Source organism: Equus asinus, chromosome 30 (assembly GCF_041296235.1).
Source record: "Equus asinus isolate D_3611 breed Donkey chromosome 30, EquAss-T2T_v2, whole genome shotgun sequence".
Taxonomy (NCBI): Eukaryota; Metazoa; Chordata; class Mammalia; order Perissodactyla; family Equidae; genus Equus; species Equus asinus.
In genome coordinates this window covers 24,964,175-24,985,545 of record NC_091819.1, presented here as the reverse complement: position 1 = coordinate 24,985,545, position 21,371 = coordinate 24,964,175, and the positions used below count along the sequence as shown (strand labels likewise).

General features: G+C 40.6%; 1 protein-coding gene across 6 annotated transcripts in view; it reads right to left on the bottom strand.

The window, feature by feature from the left end:
- Nucleotides 1-17,299: 17,299 nt before the first annotated feature.
- Nucleotides 17,300-21,371, bottom strand: part of SMYD3 (SET and MYND domain containing 3) — a 669,850-nt gene continuing 665,778 nt past the window's right edge. For all 6 annotated transcript variants that reach the window (XM_044762764.2, XM_044762763.1, XM_070501459.1 and 3 more), the window contains one exon: nt 17,300-17,611. In XM_044762764.2, coding sequence (XP_044618699.1) covers nt 17,510-17,611 — 102 coding nt within the window. In that variant the 3' untranslated portion in view covers nt 17,300-17,509. The remainder of the gene's footprint in view (nt 17,612-21,371) is intronic.

Below are 21,371 nucleotides of genomic sequence, written 5' to 3'. Positions count from 1 at the left end.
GGCAAAATCCTCCTGACAGGAGATTAAGTCAATATTCTTTGTCACGATACTGATGGCATTTATACTTTGGCACTGACTCTCCCCCCATGGCTATTTCAAAAGAGGCTGTGAGAAGCTGGAAAGCTGAGTAGCACTTTTGACAGCTTCATGGGACTATGGGGCAAAACTCAACTACGGGGGGCCTGATAATCCCCTCAACTTTGGGCTGAGACCCCAAAGGGCTATATCCTAGGAGTAAGAGTGAACTGGGGTAGACTGAAACTTAGTTACAAAGCAGTTCAATTCTTGAAATTGGATAAAGACAATCCAAGATTGCTAATTTGCTAGCCACATCCCAGATCCAAATATAAATTCTTTCTGGAGGAAGATAGCATCTTCTTATGTCTTAATTATTTCTATCACTTTCCATACACAATATTCAACACTCAATTAAAAATATAATCAGACATACGAAGAGAGAAAACAACAAGGAGGAAAATTAAAAAATACAACATATACTTCAAACAGTTACACAGAGGCCCAGATAACAGAATGAGCAGATGCAGACTTTAAAATCAATATGCTCAATACATTCAAAAAGAAGAAAGACAAAATTGAGAATTTTTGTAGAAACTAAGCTATTAAAAAACAAAAGAACTTCTATATGTGAAAAATAAAGTAGCTGAAATAAGGAGTTAAGTGGTTAGGCCTGACAGCAGATTAGACTCAGTTGAAAAGAGAACCAATAATCTGGAGGAAAATTCAGAAGAAAATATCCAATATGAAGTGAGAGAGTCAAAAGAATGGAAAATAGGAAAGAGACAAGGGGCACAGGAAGAAGGTCTAACATACATGGAATTGGAGTCTCTGAAGAAGCAGAGGATGGGGCGGAAGCAATATTTGAGAAGACATTTCTGAGAATTTTCCATAATAGATGAAAGACATCAAGTCACCACTGGTTCTAGGAGCCCTGCGAACTCCAATTAGGATAAATCAAAAGAAACCTCAAATTAGACCTATCATAGGAAAATTACTGAAAACGGGGAAAAAAAGCTATGTGGAGAAATAAAAGAGATTATTATCAAAGGAGCAAAAACAGAACAATATCTGACTTCTCAACAGAAACTATGAAAGTCAAAGATAATAGAATGAAATCCTCAAGTACCTGCCAACATAGAATTCCTATGAAAATATCCTTCAAAATTGAAGGTGAAATGAAGCCATTTCAGGCAAACAAGAACTGAGAGAACGCATCAGCAGCACACCCACCATTAAGAAATAATAGAGAGCATTCTTGAGGCAGAAGAAAAGTCATCCCAGATGGAAGTCCAGACATTCTGGGAGAAATGTGCAACAGAAAGGGTAAACGTGTGGGTAAATCAAAATGAATACTGACTCCATAAGACCACAATCTCATGGGATTGAAAGTAAACATGTATAATGCAACACACAGCAAAGAGAGCATGCAAATCTGGAGAAATGAAATGAAGTTAAATTCTAAGATTTTTGCCTTGTCTGGGAGGAGAGTAAAAGTACTGAGAAATATTAGACTTTCATAAGTCAAGGATGCATGTTGTAATTTTTGAGTAGCCACTAAAAAATAATATGAGGGTGTAACTTCAAGCTAATGGAGGACATAAAAATGTAAAAAATCTAAAAGAAGAAAGGAACATAGATCAGATGATACAAATAGAAGGCAAATATTAAAAAGGTAGATTTAAACCCAAATAAACCTATTAATTATAGTAAATAAACTAAATGCTTCAATTGAAAAACAAAGATTACGAGACTGGATTTTTTTTTAAAAAAAACCATCCATGCTATGTTGTTTACAAGAGACATATCTGAATGACTAAAATACAAAAAGTTTGAAATTAAAAGGCTGGAAAAGATAACATTAACTTTACTAGATAACGACAAACTGCTCATCAAAGCGGCTGCATAATTTTTACTCTCTTGCATAGGAGTTTTTGTCATTCTACATCCTGCTCAATACTTGTACTGTCAGATTTTCAAAAAAGTATCCAGTGTGATGAATGTATAGTAATATCTTATTGTGGTTTGTTTGCATTTCTCTGATTACTAATATAGTTGAGCACAGGCTCATTTGCTTTTTTTTGGCCATTTGGGTTTCCTCTTTGGCCTGTTTATATTTTCTGCCATTTGAGTTATTTGCCTTTTTTTTAATTAATATGTACTAGTGAGTTTATTAAATATTCTGGATACTAGTCTTTTGTAACTTTATGGCCTGTATTTACATGTTTTAAGGCGCATTTTTTCACCAAGTCTTCTGTGAGAGCATCATATACTGACCCCTGATTCAATGTACAAACAGCAGCCATAGGACAGGACACACACACGTTTTTACATATATATGTAAATATATAAATATAAATTGTAGAAGATATATAATGTGTATCTGTGTATCTATAGACACACACACACACACGATGGAACATATATAGTCTCTTCTAGAAAGGACAAATCATTTTCCCTTTCATAATGAAAAGTATCCTGTATAATCAACCTCAATGTGTCTCCAGATGACTGGCTGGTCTCTCTGGGAAATGGTGGACTTTTGGGGTCTCTGTTGTTGTCTCTGTTGGGGATTCTGCAGTGGCAGTAGCCAGATCATCCTAGGTGAGAGGTATTCCACCTTATTATGTCCATAAATGGTCTCCATCCCTGCCTGCATAGCCACTTTATATATAAATGTATTGATCCCACGCCAGGACGGCCGGAAAAAGAGACTGAATGACATTCCCGAATAAATCATTTTGTCCACCGGATTATTGAGAACTACCTCTGCAGTAGATGCCTTTTAGAGAGCTATCAAATGGGGCAGATATCTTCGCATTCTGCCCAATTCAAGAGGTACATCCACATATCTCTTCCCTATAACTCTTTGTTACCAATTGTCTCATATTTCTCACCAAGAACCTGACCACATGGCCTAACCGTTAGCCGCTCCCATGTATTAATGTAGCTCTGTGCCTCAGGTGATGGTTTCAATCAGAGAAGGTGGAAAACTGGATGTAGTTGTTGAAGTTCTGCCCATTGGGAGAATTTATTCTTATTGTCTTTCAGGAGCACTCTCGGTGCTATAATGCTGCATCAGTCTACTTCTGGCCAAGGCCAGCACATACTGAAGAACGATCTGTAAACGAGGCCTATTCTTTTTCTTCCTCTATCAACTGATCTTAAAGCATCCCCACGAGGCTGACAGTGTGACTTGACGGAGAGGCAGGAGTGCAGCAGGAATGGGCGTCATGGGAACCTGCGCCGCCGGCTCATGCGGCTCACTTGTGCTTTATGACTTACTTGAACCTGAGATCTGTACAGACCATTTCCACTTGGTGATGGATTGGATCTTCATGCACCAAACCCGATGTCCTAATGAATCAGGTAACACCCATTTTATGTTGGACAGCTCTGTTGCAAGCCAGGTGCTATTTATCGAAAGAATAATGATGTGCAGGAGAGAAGGTGCCTTTGCTCCTAAACTCTATGGATCTTCACTGTGGCTTTCCTATTGGTGAATGCCAGATATTCCAGGCAGTATCTCTATTTTGCACAGACATTTCAAATACCCAAGTGGCAGAGCAACGTGCCCTACAGCTTGGGCTTCAGAACATTCTTTGCTCTGGCTCAGCTTAAAAATGATAGGCTTGCAGGTTACTTGGCAAAGGGATCAAAATAGCACAGTCAAATGTGGTATGTACCAGGCCAAAAATCCAGGGAGAGTGCTGTACCACACTCTTAGGAGTAGGTTCTGTAAGGTGCAACAACTCATCCTTCACTTTGAAGGGAGTAACCCAAAATCCTCTAGATATTTTAACACGGAAACTTCACTTTTGTGGTGAGCTCCTAAATTTTTGTAGGGCTCACCTCCCACTCTCTAGCATCTATGGACTTACTAAATCAGTGATGGCATTTTCCACTTACTTTTCACCAGGTTAATTTAGCATGATGTCATCAGTGTAGTGGAGCAAGGTGATATTCTATGGGATGTCAAAATGATCAAGATCTGCAAAGGTTAGATTTTCAGCAGGAGAATTGCCCAGGGCAAAATGGTGAAGGTGTGCTGTTTGCCCTACCAGGTGAAAGCAAACTGCTCTGTTGGTCCTTGAAAATTGATACAGAGGAAAATAATTGTCTGGAATCTAAACATTCTGATTGACACATTGTCCATGCTACTCATTATGGTTATTGTTCCCATCTTGTCTCTGGAGGTTAAGTTCTGCCCCTCTGGGATCTCATCATTCTCAGTGAAACTAGGGAACTCATTTCAATACTGCCATCTCTCATCATCATCTCTGGGTCTAAAAAGCATAGCCATTTACAGAATTTTTCAAGGATGTTGATGCTCCCCTCAATACAGCATTTTTGAATGTGTTATTTAAGGGAGTGCCACTGGGAAATATTCTGGAGATTGGGCGGTGGTGGGGATGTGGTAGCACATGATAAATATTCCAACACTTAATCTCCTTAAGTCTGTGGATTCCTTCCTCTTCATCATACCAGGGAAATTCTACTTCCCAACCTCAGTGAACGAGACAATTGAATCTAGGTTTCAGTCAACCAAGCAAGCAAATTGTTATAGCCACTCTCAGGTCTCAGGTTAAAACATTAATCCACAGTCTCTGCTATGTGCACCCATATTGATAAATTCAGCCTGACTAAGCGTTACAGTCCATCTTTCTTGCTCTAATATCTTTATACTCACTTCTTCACATATTCCTCAGGATACGTCAGTATCTCTTCCTGAGGCAGTCCCAGATGGTGTTTGAGATCTGACTCAAGTTATGGGTCTGGAGTAAATGAAGGGTGGTGGGGTGTGCCTGGAAAAGAAGAAAAACATCCCTTCTAAGTCAGCTGCTTCTGGTGACATTACGACAGGGTCTTCAATCAAAGGAAAGCGAGTGTCTTCAGACAGGGCAGAAGGAGCAGCTTTCTTTGGTAAGGAAACTCAAAGATATTCGGGAACTCAAGGTTGCCAGATTTGTCCGAGTATACACAAATATCCCTATTTTAAGCATTCTCCTTCTCTCTTATTGCCACACCTTTTATGTAAGAGACTTGGCGGGGCTCTGGATTCAACTTGCATGGAATTCTAACCACACCTACAAGAAATAATCCTTTTAGGACTACCCTAGAAGTCTTTTACTTCCATGATTATATCTTGAGCAGAGAGTTTAGAACACTAAGCTTGTCATTTATTTTACTTAGATCTCTCCAGCACAGTCAGAAATAGTTATCCCAATCCATAATCTTTATAGTCATCATTACTACAATACCAGTCAAGGGCAATATCAACCACTTCTCCTCAAAAGCTTTCCTCAATAGGCACTTTAACCCAAGCAAGCACAGGAGATAATGAGTAATCACAATGCCACCATATTCCATAGATAACAATATCTATTTTCCACCAGCAATGGGGTCTTCACGGCATTCAGGCTCAAAAAAGTCAACAACAGATCCCAGAATCACAAGTCTATTTCCTGGAATCTTACTCAAGCTATCAACTATATATGTTAAGGTACATTCTAGAAAACAGAAGGAGGACTCAACACTAGAAACTATTTACAAAAGTGTTGGGAGGGAGGAAAGAGCAAAAAGAGAAAGATGTGGTAAACCAAAATTTAGTAATGGCAGAAAGCAGCCACCACTCTAAGCATGAAGAAACAAAATATAGAAAGTTGTGTTACCAGAGCCCAAGAGCTTCTGCACAGCTTGGAGTGCGAGGTTCGCCAAGGATGGAGCAGCACAACAGGTGTTACGATTGTGGAAAGGGATTCACCATGGCTAATGCTGGGTTTATTAATGAGATGCAGCCATTTCCAGAGACCCTGTAAGAAGCCAAAAGAAGGAGAGATCAAGGTCAAGAGGGAGGGAAGAAAAGGGAGAGAGGAAGAGGCAGAGGGAGAGAAGGAGAGACAGGAGGAAGGGAGAGCCGGAGGGATAGGGAGAGGAGGCTGAGGAGTGAGGAGCAAGGAGGAAGAGGGAGAGAGAGAAGGAAGACAACAGCCCCGCCCTCCCTTCTTCCCATCTTCTGATATTCCATAGCATCTATTATTGGAAGAAACTAATAGGAAGCCAGCTGGCAAGGAAACCCAGGAAATATAGTTTGAAGATGCCAAGATAAGGATTTCAGAGGAGAGTACAGAAGGGCAAAAATAGTACTGAAAGGTCACAGTCAAATACTGGCACCATACCAGTTGTCCCCAAATCATTTATTGAAGCCTGTTGTTTCTCCACTGCTCTGTAGGATATTTCTGTCCTATATCGTGTCCATATCTGGGTGGATCTGTTCCTGAGCATCCATACTGCTCTGGCAGCCTATTTGCTAACTTTCTCTCAGTACTTTACCATATTGTTTACCATACTGCTTCATGACCTATCTTGATATCTGATAGAGCAAGGCATCCAGAACAGTCTTCTTCAAAAGCATTTTGGCCATTCTTGAGATTCTGAATTTCCTTATACATTTTAGAATAAGCTTGTCAGGCTTCACAAAATAAAATCTGTTGGGATCTTGATTAGGATTACATTAAATCTAAAAATCAGTTTTGATAGAATTGACACGTTTACAATATTGTCTTCCAAATCAGGAACACAGCATCTCTCTCTATTGAGGTTTTATTTAATGTTTATCAATAAAGTTTAAAAATTTCTTTGTTAGAGTCTTATACATCTTTGGTTTATTCCTAAATAAGGTTTTTTGATGCTATTTGTAAATGGTATCATTCATAAAATTTCACTGTTTTTGCTGGTATGCTAAAATAGAATTGCTATTTATATTAATTTTTATATCCAGAAACTTAGTAAAATCACTTAATTCCAAGAGTTTATCCATAGATCCCTTTGGATTTCTACGTGCACACTCATATTATTCAAGAAGATTATAGTTTTATTTCTTCCCATTTGGTTCTTAAATCTTTCATTTTTCTTGCCTTTACTACACTGGCTAGAAACTTCTATACAATGCTGAGAAATGTATTTCTTGATGTCAAAGGCAAACTTTCAATGTTCGCTATGAAATACGATGCTTGCTCTAGGTTGTTGTAGATATCCTTCACCTTTTAAGAAGTTTCCTTTGATTCTTAGTTTGCTAAAATTGTATTTAATCATGAAAAGATGTTGAATTTTATCAAATGCTTTTCTGCACATACTGAGATGTTCATGTGATAATCTCTCTTTAATGTGTTAATGTTGTAGATTACCGGATGTATGACACTTTTTATATGTTGTTAACTTTGGCAATGTTATGCATTGCTAACTTTGGTTTGCTATTTCTTTAGGATTCTTACATCTATATTCTTGAGCAAAATTGGCTAGTACTTTTCCTTTCCATTCTAACAGATTTTGGTATTAAGGTAAAATGAATAAGTTAGTTGGGAAGTATTCGTTACTATTCTATTCTCTAGAAAAAAATTGTGAAGAGTTGAACTTTTTTTTTTTTTGAGCAAGATTAGCCCTGAGCTAACATCTGTCACCAATCCTCCTCCTTTTGCTGAGGAAGACTGGCCCTGAGCTAACATCCATGCCCATCTTCCTCTACTTTATATGTGGGATGCTGCCACAACATGGCTTGAGAAGTGGTGGGTAGGTCCATACCTGGGATCCAAACTGGTGAACCCTGGGCCACCAAAGTGGAAAGTGCAAACTTAACCACTGCACCACCAGGCCAGCCGCGAGTTGAACTTTTTTCTTCCCTAAGATTTAGTGGAATGCACTAGTGAAATCAGCTCAGCTTGTCATTTTCTCTTTGGAAAGAGTGTTAAAGAATATAAACTGTACATTGTTTTTCATTATTGTCATATGTTTTAAAAAAATCTTCTTGAGTCAACTTTGGTAAGCTATATTTTCCTAAAATTTGTTCATTTTACCTATCTTGTCAAAAATTTTGGCATAAGGTTGCTGTTAATATTCTTATCATCTCTTTAATGCTGAGGCATCTGGAGTGACATTCCCCTTTCCTTCCTGATACTAGATATTTGTATCTTCTGGGGTTTTTTATACATGAATTTTGCTGGAGGTTTGTCAGTTTTATTAGTCTTTTCAAAACACTGACTGGCTTTTTTACTGTTGATCTGTTCTATTTCACGTTTGCATTGTATTTCAAGTTCTGCTCTGATCTTTATCATTCCCTTCCTTCTACTGTTGTTGGGTATATTTGCCGAGCTTTTTCTAACCTCTTCAGATAGGTTCTTAGCTTATTTATTTGGGGCCTAATTTTCCATTCAGTAGTACAAGGACCTTAGACATTTCCAGCCTATATATTTATGACTATCTATATCCGATGACATACTACTGATCCCTCAAGTGTTTGTTATCATTCACTTAGAATATGTTCATATTTCCATTGTCATTTCTTCTTTAATCCACAAGTTAATATCCCATTATGATTGTTGATATGTTTATTTCTGTTAATACTGTTCATTTCTGCTTTATATACATTAACATAAAGCCATCTTACATTAATATTAGCTACCTAATAATACAGTATTGTTGTATCTTCCTGGTAGATTGAATGTTTTACCATGATTAAATGTCTCTATTTCTAGTAATATATTTGCCTTAAAGTCTATATTATATATATTATATTATAATGTATTGTGTATCACATTATATTACATATTGTATTGTATTGTATTGCATTACTAGTAGCCACACCAGGTTTCTTTCGGTTAGTATTTGCATAATAATCCTTTTTGTTTTACTTCAAACCTTCTGTATCCTTATGTTTTATATGTCTCTTATTTTTTATTTTTTTCCATTGGCAACTGAGCTAACATCTGTTGCCAGTTTTCTTTTTTTTTTTCTTCTTCTTCTCCCCAAAGCCCCCAGTACATAGCTGTATATTCTAGTTGTGAGTGTCTCTGGTTGTGGCATGTGGGACGCTGCCTCAGCATGGCCTGATGAGCGGTGCCATGTCTGTGTCCAGGATGTGAACCAGCAAAACCCTGGGCCACCAAAGTAGAGGGCACAAACTTAACCACTTGGCTACGGGGCTGGCCCCTATATGTCTCTTATTAACAGCATATAGTTGGACCTTTAAAGTCCAGTCTGATATTATTTTAAATGAAACATTTACTCTGTTTATATTGTAGGGGAGGAAGACATTTCCTGTACCCGCTCTGGATCCTTCTGGCCGGAGAACAAATTAAATTCACATGAGACAGAATAATAGGGGAAAATTAAACAAAGCTTTATAATATATGTATACATGGGAGAGGCTCAGGCAAACTGAGCAACTCATCAAAATGGCTGAAGCCACCACCTTAAATATCATCTTCAGCTAAAGACAAAGGAAGATGTTGAGGGAGGTAACCAGACAAGTACAGTAAACAAGAGTAAGATTACTCTGCAGATTTAAGTTCTTCCCTTCCACATTGATTAAGAGTTTCTAGAGATAAGGTCATTCCCACTTCTTCCTGGTACAGAGAGGGAGACACCTTTACACCTTTACAGATGGCGATTTCCTTTACAAATGAAATGTCTCTTAACAAAGGGTAAGTAAATTCTACTTTTCAGAGTTTCTTTCCTGTCTGCAGTTTTTAAAAGTAACCAGCCCAAAATAATCCTCATGCCAAAGAGACATATCTTGGGGTGGCCAATTGCAGTCCCCCACAATAGTTACTGTTTATTAAATTACATTTAATATAATTACTGATATATTAAGATTTAAATCTAATATCTTATTTTGTGCATAAAAATTCCCTACCTCTTCTATTTTTAAATTTTTGCTCCTTTCTCACCTTCCCCCTCTTTTTGATGAGAGTTGCCTGAGTAATTTTTTAAATCATTCCCTTGTTCTCTTTTAAGAGTTTGTAAGTTATACACGCTGATCCTTTCCTTTTGGAGGTTATCCTAGAAATTAAAACTCGCATAATTAACTTATCAAAATCTAAAGTTAATCAAAATCTTTACCCTCAATTTGGACAATACAAGGCCCTTAGAACACTTCAGCTTTATTTACTCCCTCCTTCCATACTGATAACATTATCTAATGCTTATATCTCATTTTTTAACCATAGTAGACATTATCGGTCATAATGTTATTAGCTTTGTAAAAATAAACTCTCTCTGTGCTGCATTACAGATAATTTCTTCTGACCTATCTGCAAGTCTACTGATTTTCTCTTCTTCTATGAGCAATCTTCTGCCAAGGATAGCCACTGCAGTTTTCATTTCAAATATTGTATTTTTCATCTCTAGAATATGTATGATTCTTTTTCAAATATATTATTTCACTTTTTATAATTCCCTATTTTCTGTAGTTTAAAAAAAATCTATCATTTATAAATTTAAATAGTGAACTTAATTGTTTAAAAATGCATATCTGATATTTCCAGTCTTTGGAATTTAAGTTAAGCCTTTGCTGCCGTCTGTTGTTTTCCTAGTACACACTCATGTTGCCTTCGTTCTCGAGTTCCTGATTACTGTTGACCGCTCATTCACTGACCTTGAAAAATGACTTGTGGGCTTTCCCAGAAGCCTAGGATGAATGTATCCTTTTCCAGTGAAGATTTTCATTTGCTTCTGCCAGAGATTTGAGGGCATACCAGCTGAGAACCACCTCAACTCAGTCCCTAACTTGAGGCTCCTTGGTCAACCCAGGCTTTGCCTGCTTGGACTGCAAATTTACATAAGCTCTGGTCTTAACGCACTAGTGTTATAGCGTCTTTTTTTTGCCTCCCCTTTCCTTTCATTTTTCATTTATTGCTCTTTTCATCATCACCAAGACATCACCCACCTTACAATAAGTATTTCCCCTTACCATAAGTGTTTAGCCTTTTGGGTCCCAGTTCAATAAGGGCAGAATCTCTTTTCAGTCTTACCACCTTAGGGATTTCATGAGCCTTAACTTCTGTCCCTCTTTTCCCATGCGCCTCTGACAAATGCCTTAGTGGACAAGTACCTTTGGTTCTGATATCCAATAGTTCACTAACTTCTCTGTTACAGATTTTCATCCAAAACTTAGCCTAGAAGTTCCCCAGTGTCTTTTAATCTCTTCAATGTTTTACAAATAATTTTTGTATGTTTTTTGCCTAATGTTTTATTGTTTTTGATGGGAGAGTTGTGCTACAAAACTCAGCATTCCATAATCAAAAGGTATAAAGTCTCCAAACAATTTTTATGGGATCCTACTCCAAGTTATGAACAGATAGCCAATGGTCTCCAGATATTTAAGGAAAAATATAATACAAAAGATAGAGACCAATACAAACGTAAAAAATGGAATTTAGTAGAAACAAATTATGCAGAGAGAAAAAAAATCAACCTTCTTGCCACTATCATTAGCATCCTTAGAGAGAGAAGATACTGACCCCATAAAACCAGAACAGGACGCTATTTCAAAAAAACATTCAAAGGTAAATCAAGAGCTCTTGAAAATTAAAAATAACGCTAGTGGAAGTGCAAAAGTCCTATGAAAAATTTGAGAGGTGAACTAAAGGAAAGCTTTCAGAAAGTAAAGCAAAAATATAAAAGATAGAAAATAGGAGAGAGAGAGAAGAAAACTAGAAAACTGAAATCATCCAGTAGCCTCCTAAGAAAGTATTCATGGGAAGCACAATTTGGGAGACTTAAAGTCTTTATTCTACATTTACTTTTAATATCTAGGTTGGCATTTATCTCTCAAATTCTAGTGTTGTAAATAATTTTCTCTCACAATTCAGTTAATCATGCATTTGCAGAATTTTTGCTTCCTATCCCTCTGACCTTTGGATTTGCTGATTTAAATATCTTGGTTTCCAAAGCAGGAATGATTCCTCCAGGGAATACAACAATGGCTCCATTATTATGAAAAATGAGACTGCCTTATGGCCATTTTGGGCTCTTCACACCTATGAATCAACAGGTGAAGAAGCAGGTTACCATTCTCGTTGGACTCACTGATTTCAGTATCAAATTGCTGCTACCCAATGGGTGTGGAGAACCATATCTGAGCCCAGGGGATTGTCCAAAGAGCATTTGAGTAGTTGTAAATCTAGTTTAATTGATGACTGAAATAACCCAAAAAGGCAAGGCCACTAAAGACCCAGACAGTTTAGGAATGAAAATTCGAATCATTACACCAGGTAAAGAACCTTGACCAGGGAAGGTACTGGCTGAAGACAAGAAGATCATAGAACGAGTAGCAGAAGAATAAATTTTTAAATGTCAACTCAACTCATGAACTGTTAAGTATCAAGAATCATATGAGGAAGGTTGGTGGTGGTTAACCTTACAACTGGATCCCGGTTTATCATGGAGTAGAGCTCTTATGGAAGGTCTTTGAAAATGTTATCCAAAGGAACCGGGGCAAACAGCTACAGCAAAGTCCAAAAGCAAATGAGAAACTAAGAGAGTAAATATTATAAAGGGAAGATATCCCTAATATATAAAGAACTAAAGATCAAGAAAAGAGAAAAAGACCTAAAAAAACTTCATAGAAAAATGGACAAAAGACATATAAAGATAGTCCACAAAAAGGTAGACGAAAGGCTTTTAAATATTTGGAGACTTCTAACTTCACTAATAAGAAAAATGTGAATTTAGACTACATTGAGAAACCATATCTCACCTCTCAGCTTAGCAAAAAATTCAGAAGCTGAACAACCTACTCCGGCGGCATGGCTGAGGGGACATTATTATACAACCCCCCCAGGTAAACCCGACAATACCTAATACAATTATATATGCATTTACCTTTTGACTCAGCAATTTCACTTCTGGAAAATTACCCTGAAGATGTATCTCCAGCAATATGAAAAAACATATGCACAAGGTTATTCATTATAGCATTATTTGTAACAGCAAAATAGAATATATATTAATATATTATATTGGTTTTATACACTAGCATAAATCAATAATGGGGCAAACCCTAATGTCGAATAAAAACAGAAACAAATAAACCTAACTGGATAGCAAATTGATTACATAATCACACAGAAAACAATAATTCAAGTAACTTTTAAACACAGTATTCTGACAATAGATCCTTTTTGCCTAAGAACAAAAAGCACTGGAAAATAAACTTAAATTTTACTTAGTAGGTTTATTTTTGGTAGTGGTGTAGTAGTAATTTCAACACTATTTTGTGTGTGTGAGAGAAGTACAAATGTGGAAGGAGGAAGGCAAAGAACAACCCCAGAATGTTGCATTTTAATTGGTGGTATCAGTGTGAAGTCATGATTTTAAAAAGGCCTAGAGAGCAATGACCCTACTAGCACGTAGTAGCACACCCTAGTAGCAATAAAAACCCAGTGCCCAAATCAGGACCCCTAAACACTACTCTTTACTAAAGGAAACCAGGGCTCCGGGGAGGAGGACCAGTTCCAGGTGTAGAGTGGGGAAGTATAAGGTGAACCTGGAACGTCTTGCTGTGCCCCAAAGTAAAAAAAGTGTCTCCAAAATGGTAAGAACACATAGGATATGGGATCCAACTTAAAAAAGATCCCAATAGCCAAAGCTGATACAAACTTGAGTATCAAAAAGAATTACAGTTAGAGACTATAACGTATTTGAATTTTAAAAAGAAAGAAAGAAAAAAGAACAAGGTGGCTTGGGCTAGTCCTTTTCAGAATGAGTAAGATTTAGATAACGGGGAAGGGAATTTAGTCATTGTGAACAAACAAGGAAGTGATAAAGAAGAAGGCATAACTCAGGAGATGAGTCGGGGCTGCTGGTTCAGCTAGTTGCAGGTTCATGCAGGGATCTGTAAGTATAAGATTAGGTAGTTTGAGACCATCAATGCCAGTCTGAAGACTGGACTTTGAGTTTAGCGGCAATGGAGAGCCACTGTAAGTGTTTGAGCCGAGGAGTTAAAAGAAGAAACGACAAAACAGGTATTTTGGGGAGATGACTGGCAGCTCTGACAGAGGACAGGAAAGGAGGGATGGCAGGTGAGGAGGTCTTTGCTCTGGCTGAGGAATGAGGTGCTGGGGGCCTGCAAAGAGTCTGGGAATGGATATGGACAAAAATGGCTGAAATTTAAAAAAGCACTCCAGAGGACGAATAGACAGAACTTATTCCTTCAATAAAGGAGAAGGGCAAGTCAGTGACTCTGAGCTTCTGTGCTGAAGAGTGGAAGCATGCTGCTGCTGCTGAGCTAAACAGGAAGGGCAGAGAACTGGTTTTGAATATATTGACTGTAAGCCAATAATGTTTTGATGTTTACAAATCTCGAAAAGTTTAAGGGAGTGTCCCAATTTGGGGGTGGCGTTGCTGGCTCTTACAGACCTCAGGCAATAGGAGGGCTCCAGTGTTTTCCTGAAGCTTCCACCCATGACTGCTTGTCATAGGATTTTATGATGCTCTACAGACAATGCCCAGACTCTTCTCTCTGTGGAATCCCAGTGGGCTACCCTGAGTGTAGCATCACTTCCTGATTGGGCCAGAAAAGAATTTTCAAGACCTAACTCAAGGGAGGGCTCCCACGTATGGAATTTCTCTTTTGTCCCTGCAGCAAAGGTTGACTGCGGGGCCTCTGTGGTTTGTGGCTGTCTGGCTTCATTAGAGCATGGCTGCTCCTCGGCCGGCGCAGCACTCTTGCGTGGCTGAAGGAAGCCTGTCCTGAGCTCTCATAGTGAGCAGGCTTCCCAGGCAGCCTTCCTCCCCGGCACTCTTGGCGTTCATAGGGCACGGCTATAAATTATGCCCAGAGTGTTCATTTTCAGTTTAAATGTGTTCTCATCCCAGAGGAGCAACTAATGGCGTCAAGTTACTGATGTGAAAAAAGCCTGCCGCTACAATGACTATGGATTAATGAAATAGCAGTCATAGAGGCTGGGGCAGCAGTAAATCGTCAGCCACTGGTGACATGAATTTTAAATTATGTTCTCCATCCACATCCCCCTTCTCCAAAATTATTTTGCTGTAAAGTTGTCCAGTAAATGTTTACTGTTGTTTAAATGTTTGCTTTTATTAAAAGTTGATACAAGCAGGACCCCTTCCTCTTAAGAGCCCTTTTCTCAGAAAAACTGGGAGGGATTTAAAAGTCTATCAGGCTTTCTCTAGGAGGCGTGGAGACAAATCTCTTAATCCAGGATCATCACTGAATGATAAATTTCATTCAGAAAATTGGCAAACACAGGGTTCTATCAGCGAACTCTTCTCATTTGGCATGTAAGTTACTACCCCCACCTTTTCTTATGGCTTTTTCTTTTCCTCTAATGAATTTAAAATGAGAAACCAATACAATTCCCACCAGTGTTTTTGAAAGGTAGCAAGTCTATTTTCATTAGATGAAGGACCCCAGGGAGTCCACTTATGGGCGACAGGGAGTTCAGGAATCTCTGATCATACAGGCAAATTGTTCATATATACATAGCTTTTAGGAAGACGGTCTATGGATTTCACCAAGTTCACTAAATGTTCCCTAACAGCAAAATAGCTTAAGGACTGGTATGGTGGACTGCACAGATGGTCACAGTGTCTTCCCCTCCACATATCCACGCCTTTGCAACGTGTCTTTGTAGCTCCTCTGACTGTAAGGAGGAGTCTTTATCCAGCCCTGATTCTGTGCTGGCCTTGAGATTGCCTTTGGCCTGTGGGATACTGGCAAACGTGACACAAGCAGACTTGAAAAGTGCTGGCACATTGGGGCTGGGGCTACCTACTGTTCCTGGAACCCTGCTGCCATGTGAACAAGGCTGGACTAACTCAATGAGTGACATGGCCTAGTCACCCTCATTCCCCCAGTGACCCACCAGCAACTGCAGACAATGAGTGCACCCAGCTGAGATCAGCCAAGCCTGGACCGAACCAGAACTGTCCAGCCCAAACTGCTGACGTACAGAATCACAAATGAAATAAGTATTATTTTGGGGTCGTCTGTTATGCAGTAAAAGCTAACTGATGCAAATGCTATACGAGACAGTGTGCACTGTGAGGACAAGAGGCATGTCTTATTCTGTCTTTGTAGCCCTTTTTCCTAAAAACACAGTAACCATGCAATATGTATTTGTTGCATTGGGTAGAACTGGTCTCTCAAAGAGACTGAGATTAAGCCACTTTCTCAAGGTCACTGAGTAAATCACGAGGGATTCCAGAGCACTTGACTCCAGGCCTCAGTTTCCCTACTTATAAAATGGGAACACCCAGCTTGTTGTGTTACTGTGGTTAGCAGAGACACTGTGTGCTTTGGCAATGTCCTTGCTACTTGAGAGACAGTAGCCCGGGCAGAAGCAGGCTGACGAGAGCGCTGGAGAACTCATGAGCATGCAGCCATCGTGCACATTTCAGTGATTAAAGTGATCGCCAGGTGTGCAGCAAGTAGACTCCAGTTTCCAGTTGTCAGCCTTATCCTCTGTGAAACGAAGCTGGTTCCTTCTGGCTCCATCAGACGTCCATGTGTCATTCTGACAGGGCCTGCTGCCGCAGTGGGGCCACGTGGCTGGAAGACCTGCCACTCCCTCGGTGGGGGTGGGGGAGGCTCCTGAACAGGATTGAGGGACCGTGAGCTGCTGCTCTGGCTTCTGCCCTCACTCCCTATACCAGTTTCCTTGCTTGTATAATAAAGTGTGGATGACAACGGGGGCTAAGAATCCCTTCAGCCGCAAGAATCCAGGGGCTTCAGCTATGAGCAGAGTCTCATCTAGGCAGGAGGGGCTACATGCTCACAGCGTCACTGAACCAGAAAAGAATGTGCCTGCTTTTTGGCAGGGGAAAATAAAAGGATTTCTGTATTTGTCCAAAGTAGAAAGGGGAAATAGCAGGCCATAGAATTGGGAAATAATAGGGAGGAAAAAGAAAAGAAAGCAAGCCTGATTTGAGCTGGGATGCTAGACCCTTGCCTCCTGCAGGATGACGGAGCTTCATGCTATGCACCCCCATGTCGAACCACAGACACAGGGATTACACAAAAAAATATCAAGAAAACAAAGGCATGACGTACACAAAAGGTTATAAAATGCTCAGAATGAGAGAGTTACACAAAGAGCAGTGAGGCATTTGAAAAAACATTTTCTTTTTTTGCATTAAAACTTCCCATCCTTTTTAATAACACCTAAAAGACCTCCTTCTAGGACTCAAGATAAAACTTCTTGTGTTGAAGATGCATTTGGAAGTGAATAACGGAGACACATATCATTTACCACAAAGAGTAAAGATAACATCTGCAAATTCTGCTTCTTACCAAAATGGACTTTAAGTATTTGCTTGGAAGCAAATGTGAAAACATTGATTTTTTTATTCAGTTATCCCTACATATATCTAAGGAGAAAGCTACAACTTATTCTATCATATTTTAATAGCACTTTCTTCTTTAATGTTGAGATCTTAAGCACTTAAATCACCAATAAGCAAAGAAAACAATTACCAGAGGCCATTTTCAACCAAATTTTTACATTTATTATAATTGTTTCTCTACAACTAATGATTCTTGTGGTTTGAAATCATATGTCTGCTTTATTTACCTACACAAACCCAGAACAGCACTTCCAACTCTGTACGTCACAGCGCATACAGAGTACAGTGCGTGACCTCGGTGAGGCATTCAACACCGCTGTGAGCTGCCTCTCCCTCTGACTGGGTTCCCTTAGGATGCTCTGATGTTGGCGTCGCATTCTTCTAAGAGTAGAATCAAATCTTCAATCAGGCTGTGCTCTCTGCCATGTGTCACTCGCATAATATCAAAAGCCTAAAGGGAAAGGAAAGAAGAAAGACTGATAACAAAGTAGGCGGGGCCCTGCCTGCTCCCCCTCTTTCCCCGCGACATTAGGAGCGTGGAGAACGCCTCAGGTCTCCAGCGTGAACAGCACCGTGGTTCTCCAGGCCAGAAAGGGAACGGACAATGGGGATTTTTAATATGGTGCTTGGGAAGCAGACTCACACCCGAGTCATGCTGGGGCCTGGTATCCAACAACGACCTTCAGAGACTCTCAGTGCGTAGGTTTGGTGGGTAGTTAGAGAGGTGTAAGACGAGTTACTAAAATGATTAAGTAATGTTAAAGATGACCTACCATGCTGCTACCACCTTAAAATAAATTTCCACTTTTGCATGCTGTATTCAATTCTCATCTATATGCACTGTGATTATGATGTGCACATAATTTCTTATATTCTTTTCATGTCATATGACATTATAACACCAGCATTTTGACAATTCCTTCCTTTACTCACCATGTTTAGCCCATCACGAAATCTCGTCAATTATACCTCTGAAATATTTCTGAAATCTGGGTGGGCTTGCGACCACCTCAATACTAGAGCATAACGGAAGTAATGCCATTGACTTCCATGGCTGGGTCAAAAAGGTCATGCAGCCTTTGCCTCGGTCACTAGGATGCTTGCTACTGGAACCATGAGCCTCCATGCTGTGAGGAAGTCCCAGCCACACGGGAGGCCAAGTGTGGGTGCTCTGGTGACAGTCCTAGCTGAGTCTATCTTTCAAGTCATCCTAGACTAGACACCGACACATGCATAAAAAAGCCTCCAGATGATTCCAGCCACCAGCCGGAAAGCATCGGGCTTCCAGTCTTCCCAGGTGAAATCCAAGACAGTGAGGAAAAGAGGCAAGCCATTCCTGTTGTGATCTGTTCGAATTCCTAACCTAAATAATCTGTGAGCATAATAAAATGGTGGTGGTTTTACCCTGCTAAGTTTTGGGATGGTTTGTTATAAAGCAATAAATAATCAGAATACTCTCAAAAATGTTTTTGTAATAAATAAATTAGAGATAAACAGTGTCATCCTGCACTGCCCAAATTGGGGGCTAGAGGGAAGGGGGGGGGCACCAGACCCACTGTATTTGACTTAAACGCACCTTCAGGAGATGTGTAAAGACATCACTCTAGTGGCTGTTAAGCACCCAGAAAAGTACCTGGCATGCAGTACACAGGCGCTCAGCCTTGGCTGCACAGTACTGTCAGCCGGGGAGCCCAGACCACACACATGATCAACTGAAACCTGCTCTCCGGGGGTGAGGCCCGAGCTTAGGAGAATCTAACGTGCCCTCAGCATTGAGAACAATTGATATAGTCAGCTATCAACAAATAATAAAATAATAGCAACTATTTATTCTTCAATGTTAATTTATAGCCAGCATAATTACCATTTTAACGGTTGTGCACAATTAATTCAATCATGTTCATAGATCATCATCCACTAAGTCACTCTTGGAAATTCAGATCACTTCCAATTTTTAGTTATGACATGATGTAGACCTTCCAGCATATGACTTTTTTGCCTTTGCTGAATATTTGCTTAAGATAAATTCCTGGAGGTGGAGTTCCTGGGGATGAAACATCTTTAAAGCCACAGAGACTTCAGATCTGGGAAGCACCCTGGGGGTCACGTGGTTCAACCCCTTCACTCCACAGAGGAGGAAACCTGAGCCCAGAGAAGCAAAGTGTTCAGGTATAGGAGGACTTTCAGCCTGTGTGCCTGGCTTCTTTTTTACATCTCTAAAAATGTTCCCTTTATGGGGCTGGCCTGGTGGCACAGTGAAGTTTGTGCACTCTGCTTCTGCAGCCCAGCATTCGCAGGTTCGGATCCCAGGTGTGGACCTACACACACCACTCATCAAGCCATGCTGTGGTGGCATCCCACATACAAAACAGAGGAAGACTGGCACAGATCTTAGCTCAGAGACAATCTTCCTGAAGCACAAAGGGGAAGATTGGCAAGAGATGTTAGCTTAGGGTCAATCTTAAACACCAAAAAAAGAAAATTGTTCCCTTTAGGCTGTAATAAAGGAAAACAGGCAGACAGAAGGGGTCTGGATTTGACTGTTGAGAGAGAGAGAGAGAGAAAAGAGAAGGGGAAAGAAAGGCCCAGCACCTCAGGCCCGGTCTCCCAGCCTAGAAGAGCTCTGCTCACAGAGCCTGGCTGTAAACCTACACTGACAGGCCCATCACCCAGTGACATCCCAGCTGGAAAATCCAGAAGGTGCCTGCAACTGAGATTCTGGGTGGTGGGGATTTTGTTCTAATTAACTTGAGTGGGTCTGCCCTGTGGGGTACATGTGCAAGCAAATCCTGGGGTGGTGGGTTGGCGGGGGGCGGTGTCTGGAGCGGAGGAGAAGAGTTGGGAGTAGCCCCCACCTCCCAAGCAGCCAAGCTCTGTGAGACCTCTCTGGGCAGAAGATAAAAAACAAATGTTTGATGCCATTCGGGGAACAAACGCCTCCTGTTTTATTCACTCTGCCCCCCACCCTCCACCTTGCCCCAGGTCCTTCACTGTTCTGGGCATCTCAAGGTCTGAGGCAGAGACCTGCAGGAGAGCACGAAGGTAAAGAGATGGGGTTTCCTGGATCAGAGAGATGCTTCAAGTCCTTCATGGGAAATTCTCTTACTTGAATTCTGTCTTAGATGTTCTCTTCTGTTCTACTCAAGAGAGGGCCAGATGTACTTGTGATCTGGCAAAGGAGGGTGAAGGGGCCAGAAGCACTGCCTGAAAAGATCTTTGCAGAAAGGGAAAGAAGCCTCCACTCTGCCCCACTAACGGGTAGTCCAGAGGAAGGCCAGCCCTAATCTGCGAGGGCTCACCCACCTCCCTGTCCCTCATGGATGCCCTCTGCTGGCTGAGGGCCTGGCCTTGTTTCTTAGGAGAATTGGCTTCTTTTTGCCCCTCTTTCGTATTTCCCAGGTTCCTCACCTGCAGAGTGTTCTGTGCTTCTCAGTGATTTGACTCAGAGGCTAAATGACAAAGTCTTCTTCGTATCTCTGATAAGGAAAGGGTGATGTGCCTGTCTTCCAACATATTATAGGCTCCAATCTGCCTTCCTCTCTGCTTTTCTTCTAGCCATGTTTCACTTTCTCTCCCCTTCCAGCTTTAAGAATAAGGCCTACTCCTCGAGAGCCAAAGTTTATTGTGGCTGATCCAGACTCTTCCTGTTCATTAAAGGGGCAGATCTGTTTGTCCTACAGCAGGGCAAGTGCCTGAGCATCAGCAGGTGGCTTCCAGCCCTGCAGCCATTCTGGAATTGCAGGGACACAGCCAGGAAGGGGCAGCTGCCTGGCCTTCCCAGGCCTCACTTCCACACCTCCCAGCCTCTTTCCTTAGGGAAGAGCCGTGAAGACCATCTGGTCCAACGTCCTCCTGTTCTGGCCAGGTGGTAGCAGCCTGAGAGGTGGGCCCAGGGTGAGCACCCAGCTCTCAGGACTCAACCCAGTGTTAACTCTCTGACTGCACTGTGTAGCTGCCACCTGCAAACAGTCTGCAGTGGGCAAGGGTAGGGACCAAGTAAACACTTAATTTTCTGTGGGTGATGGATGTGGTAGAAGAGAAAAGGAGAGAAACAAGAGAAGAAAGAAGTAGGATTCAGTAATGTGAAAAAATGTCAGTGACTATCTTCTGCGTGTGCGTGAATGGCACATCACGGTGGGAACATCAGGGAGCTGAAACAGACCTGGTGATGGAGGACATCTGGTCTTTGTCCTGGATGTCACCTGGGCCTA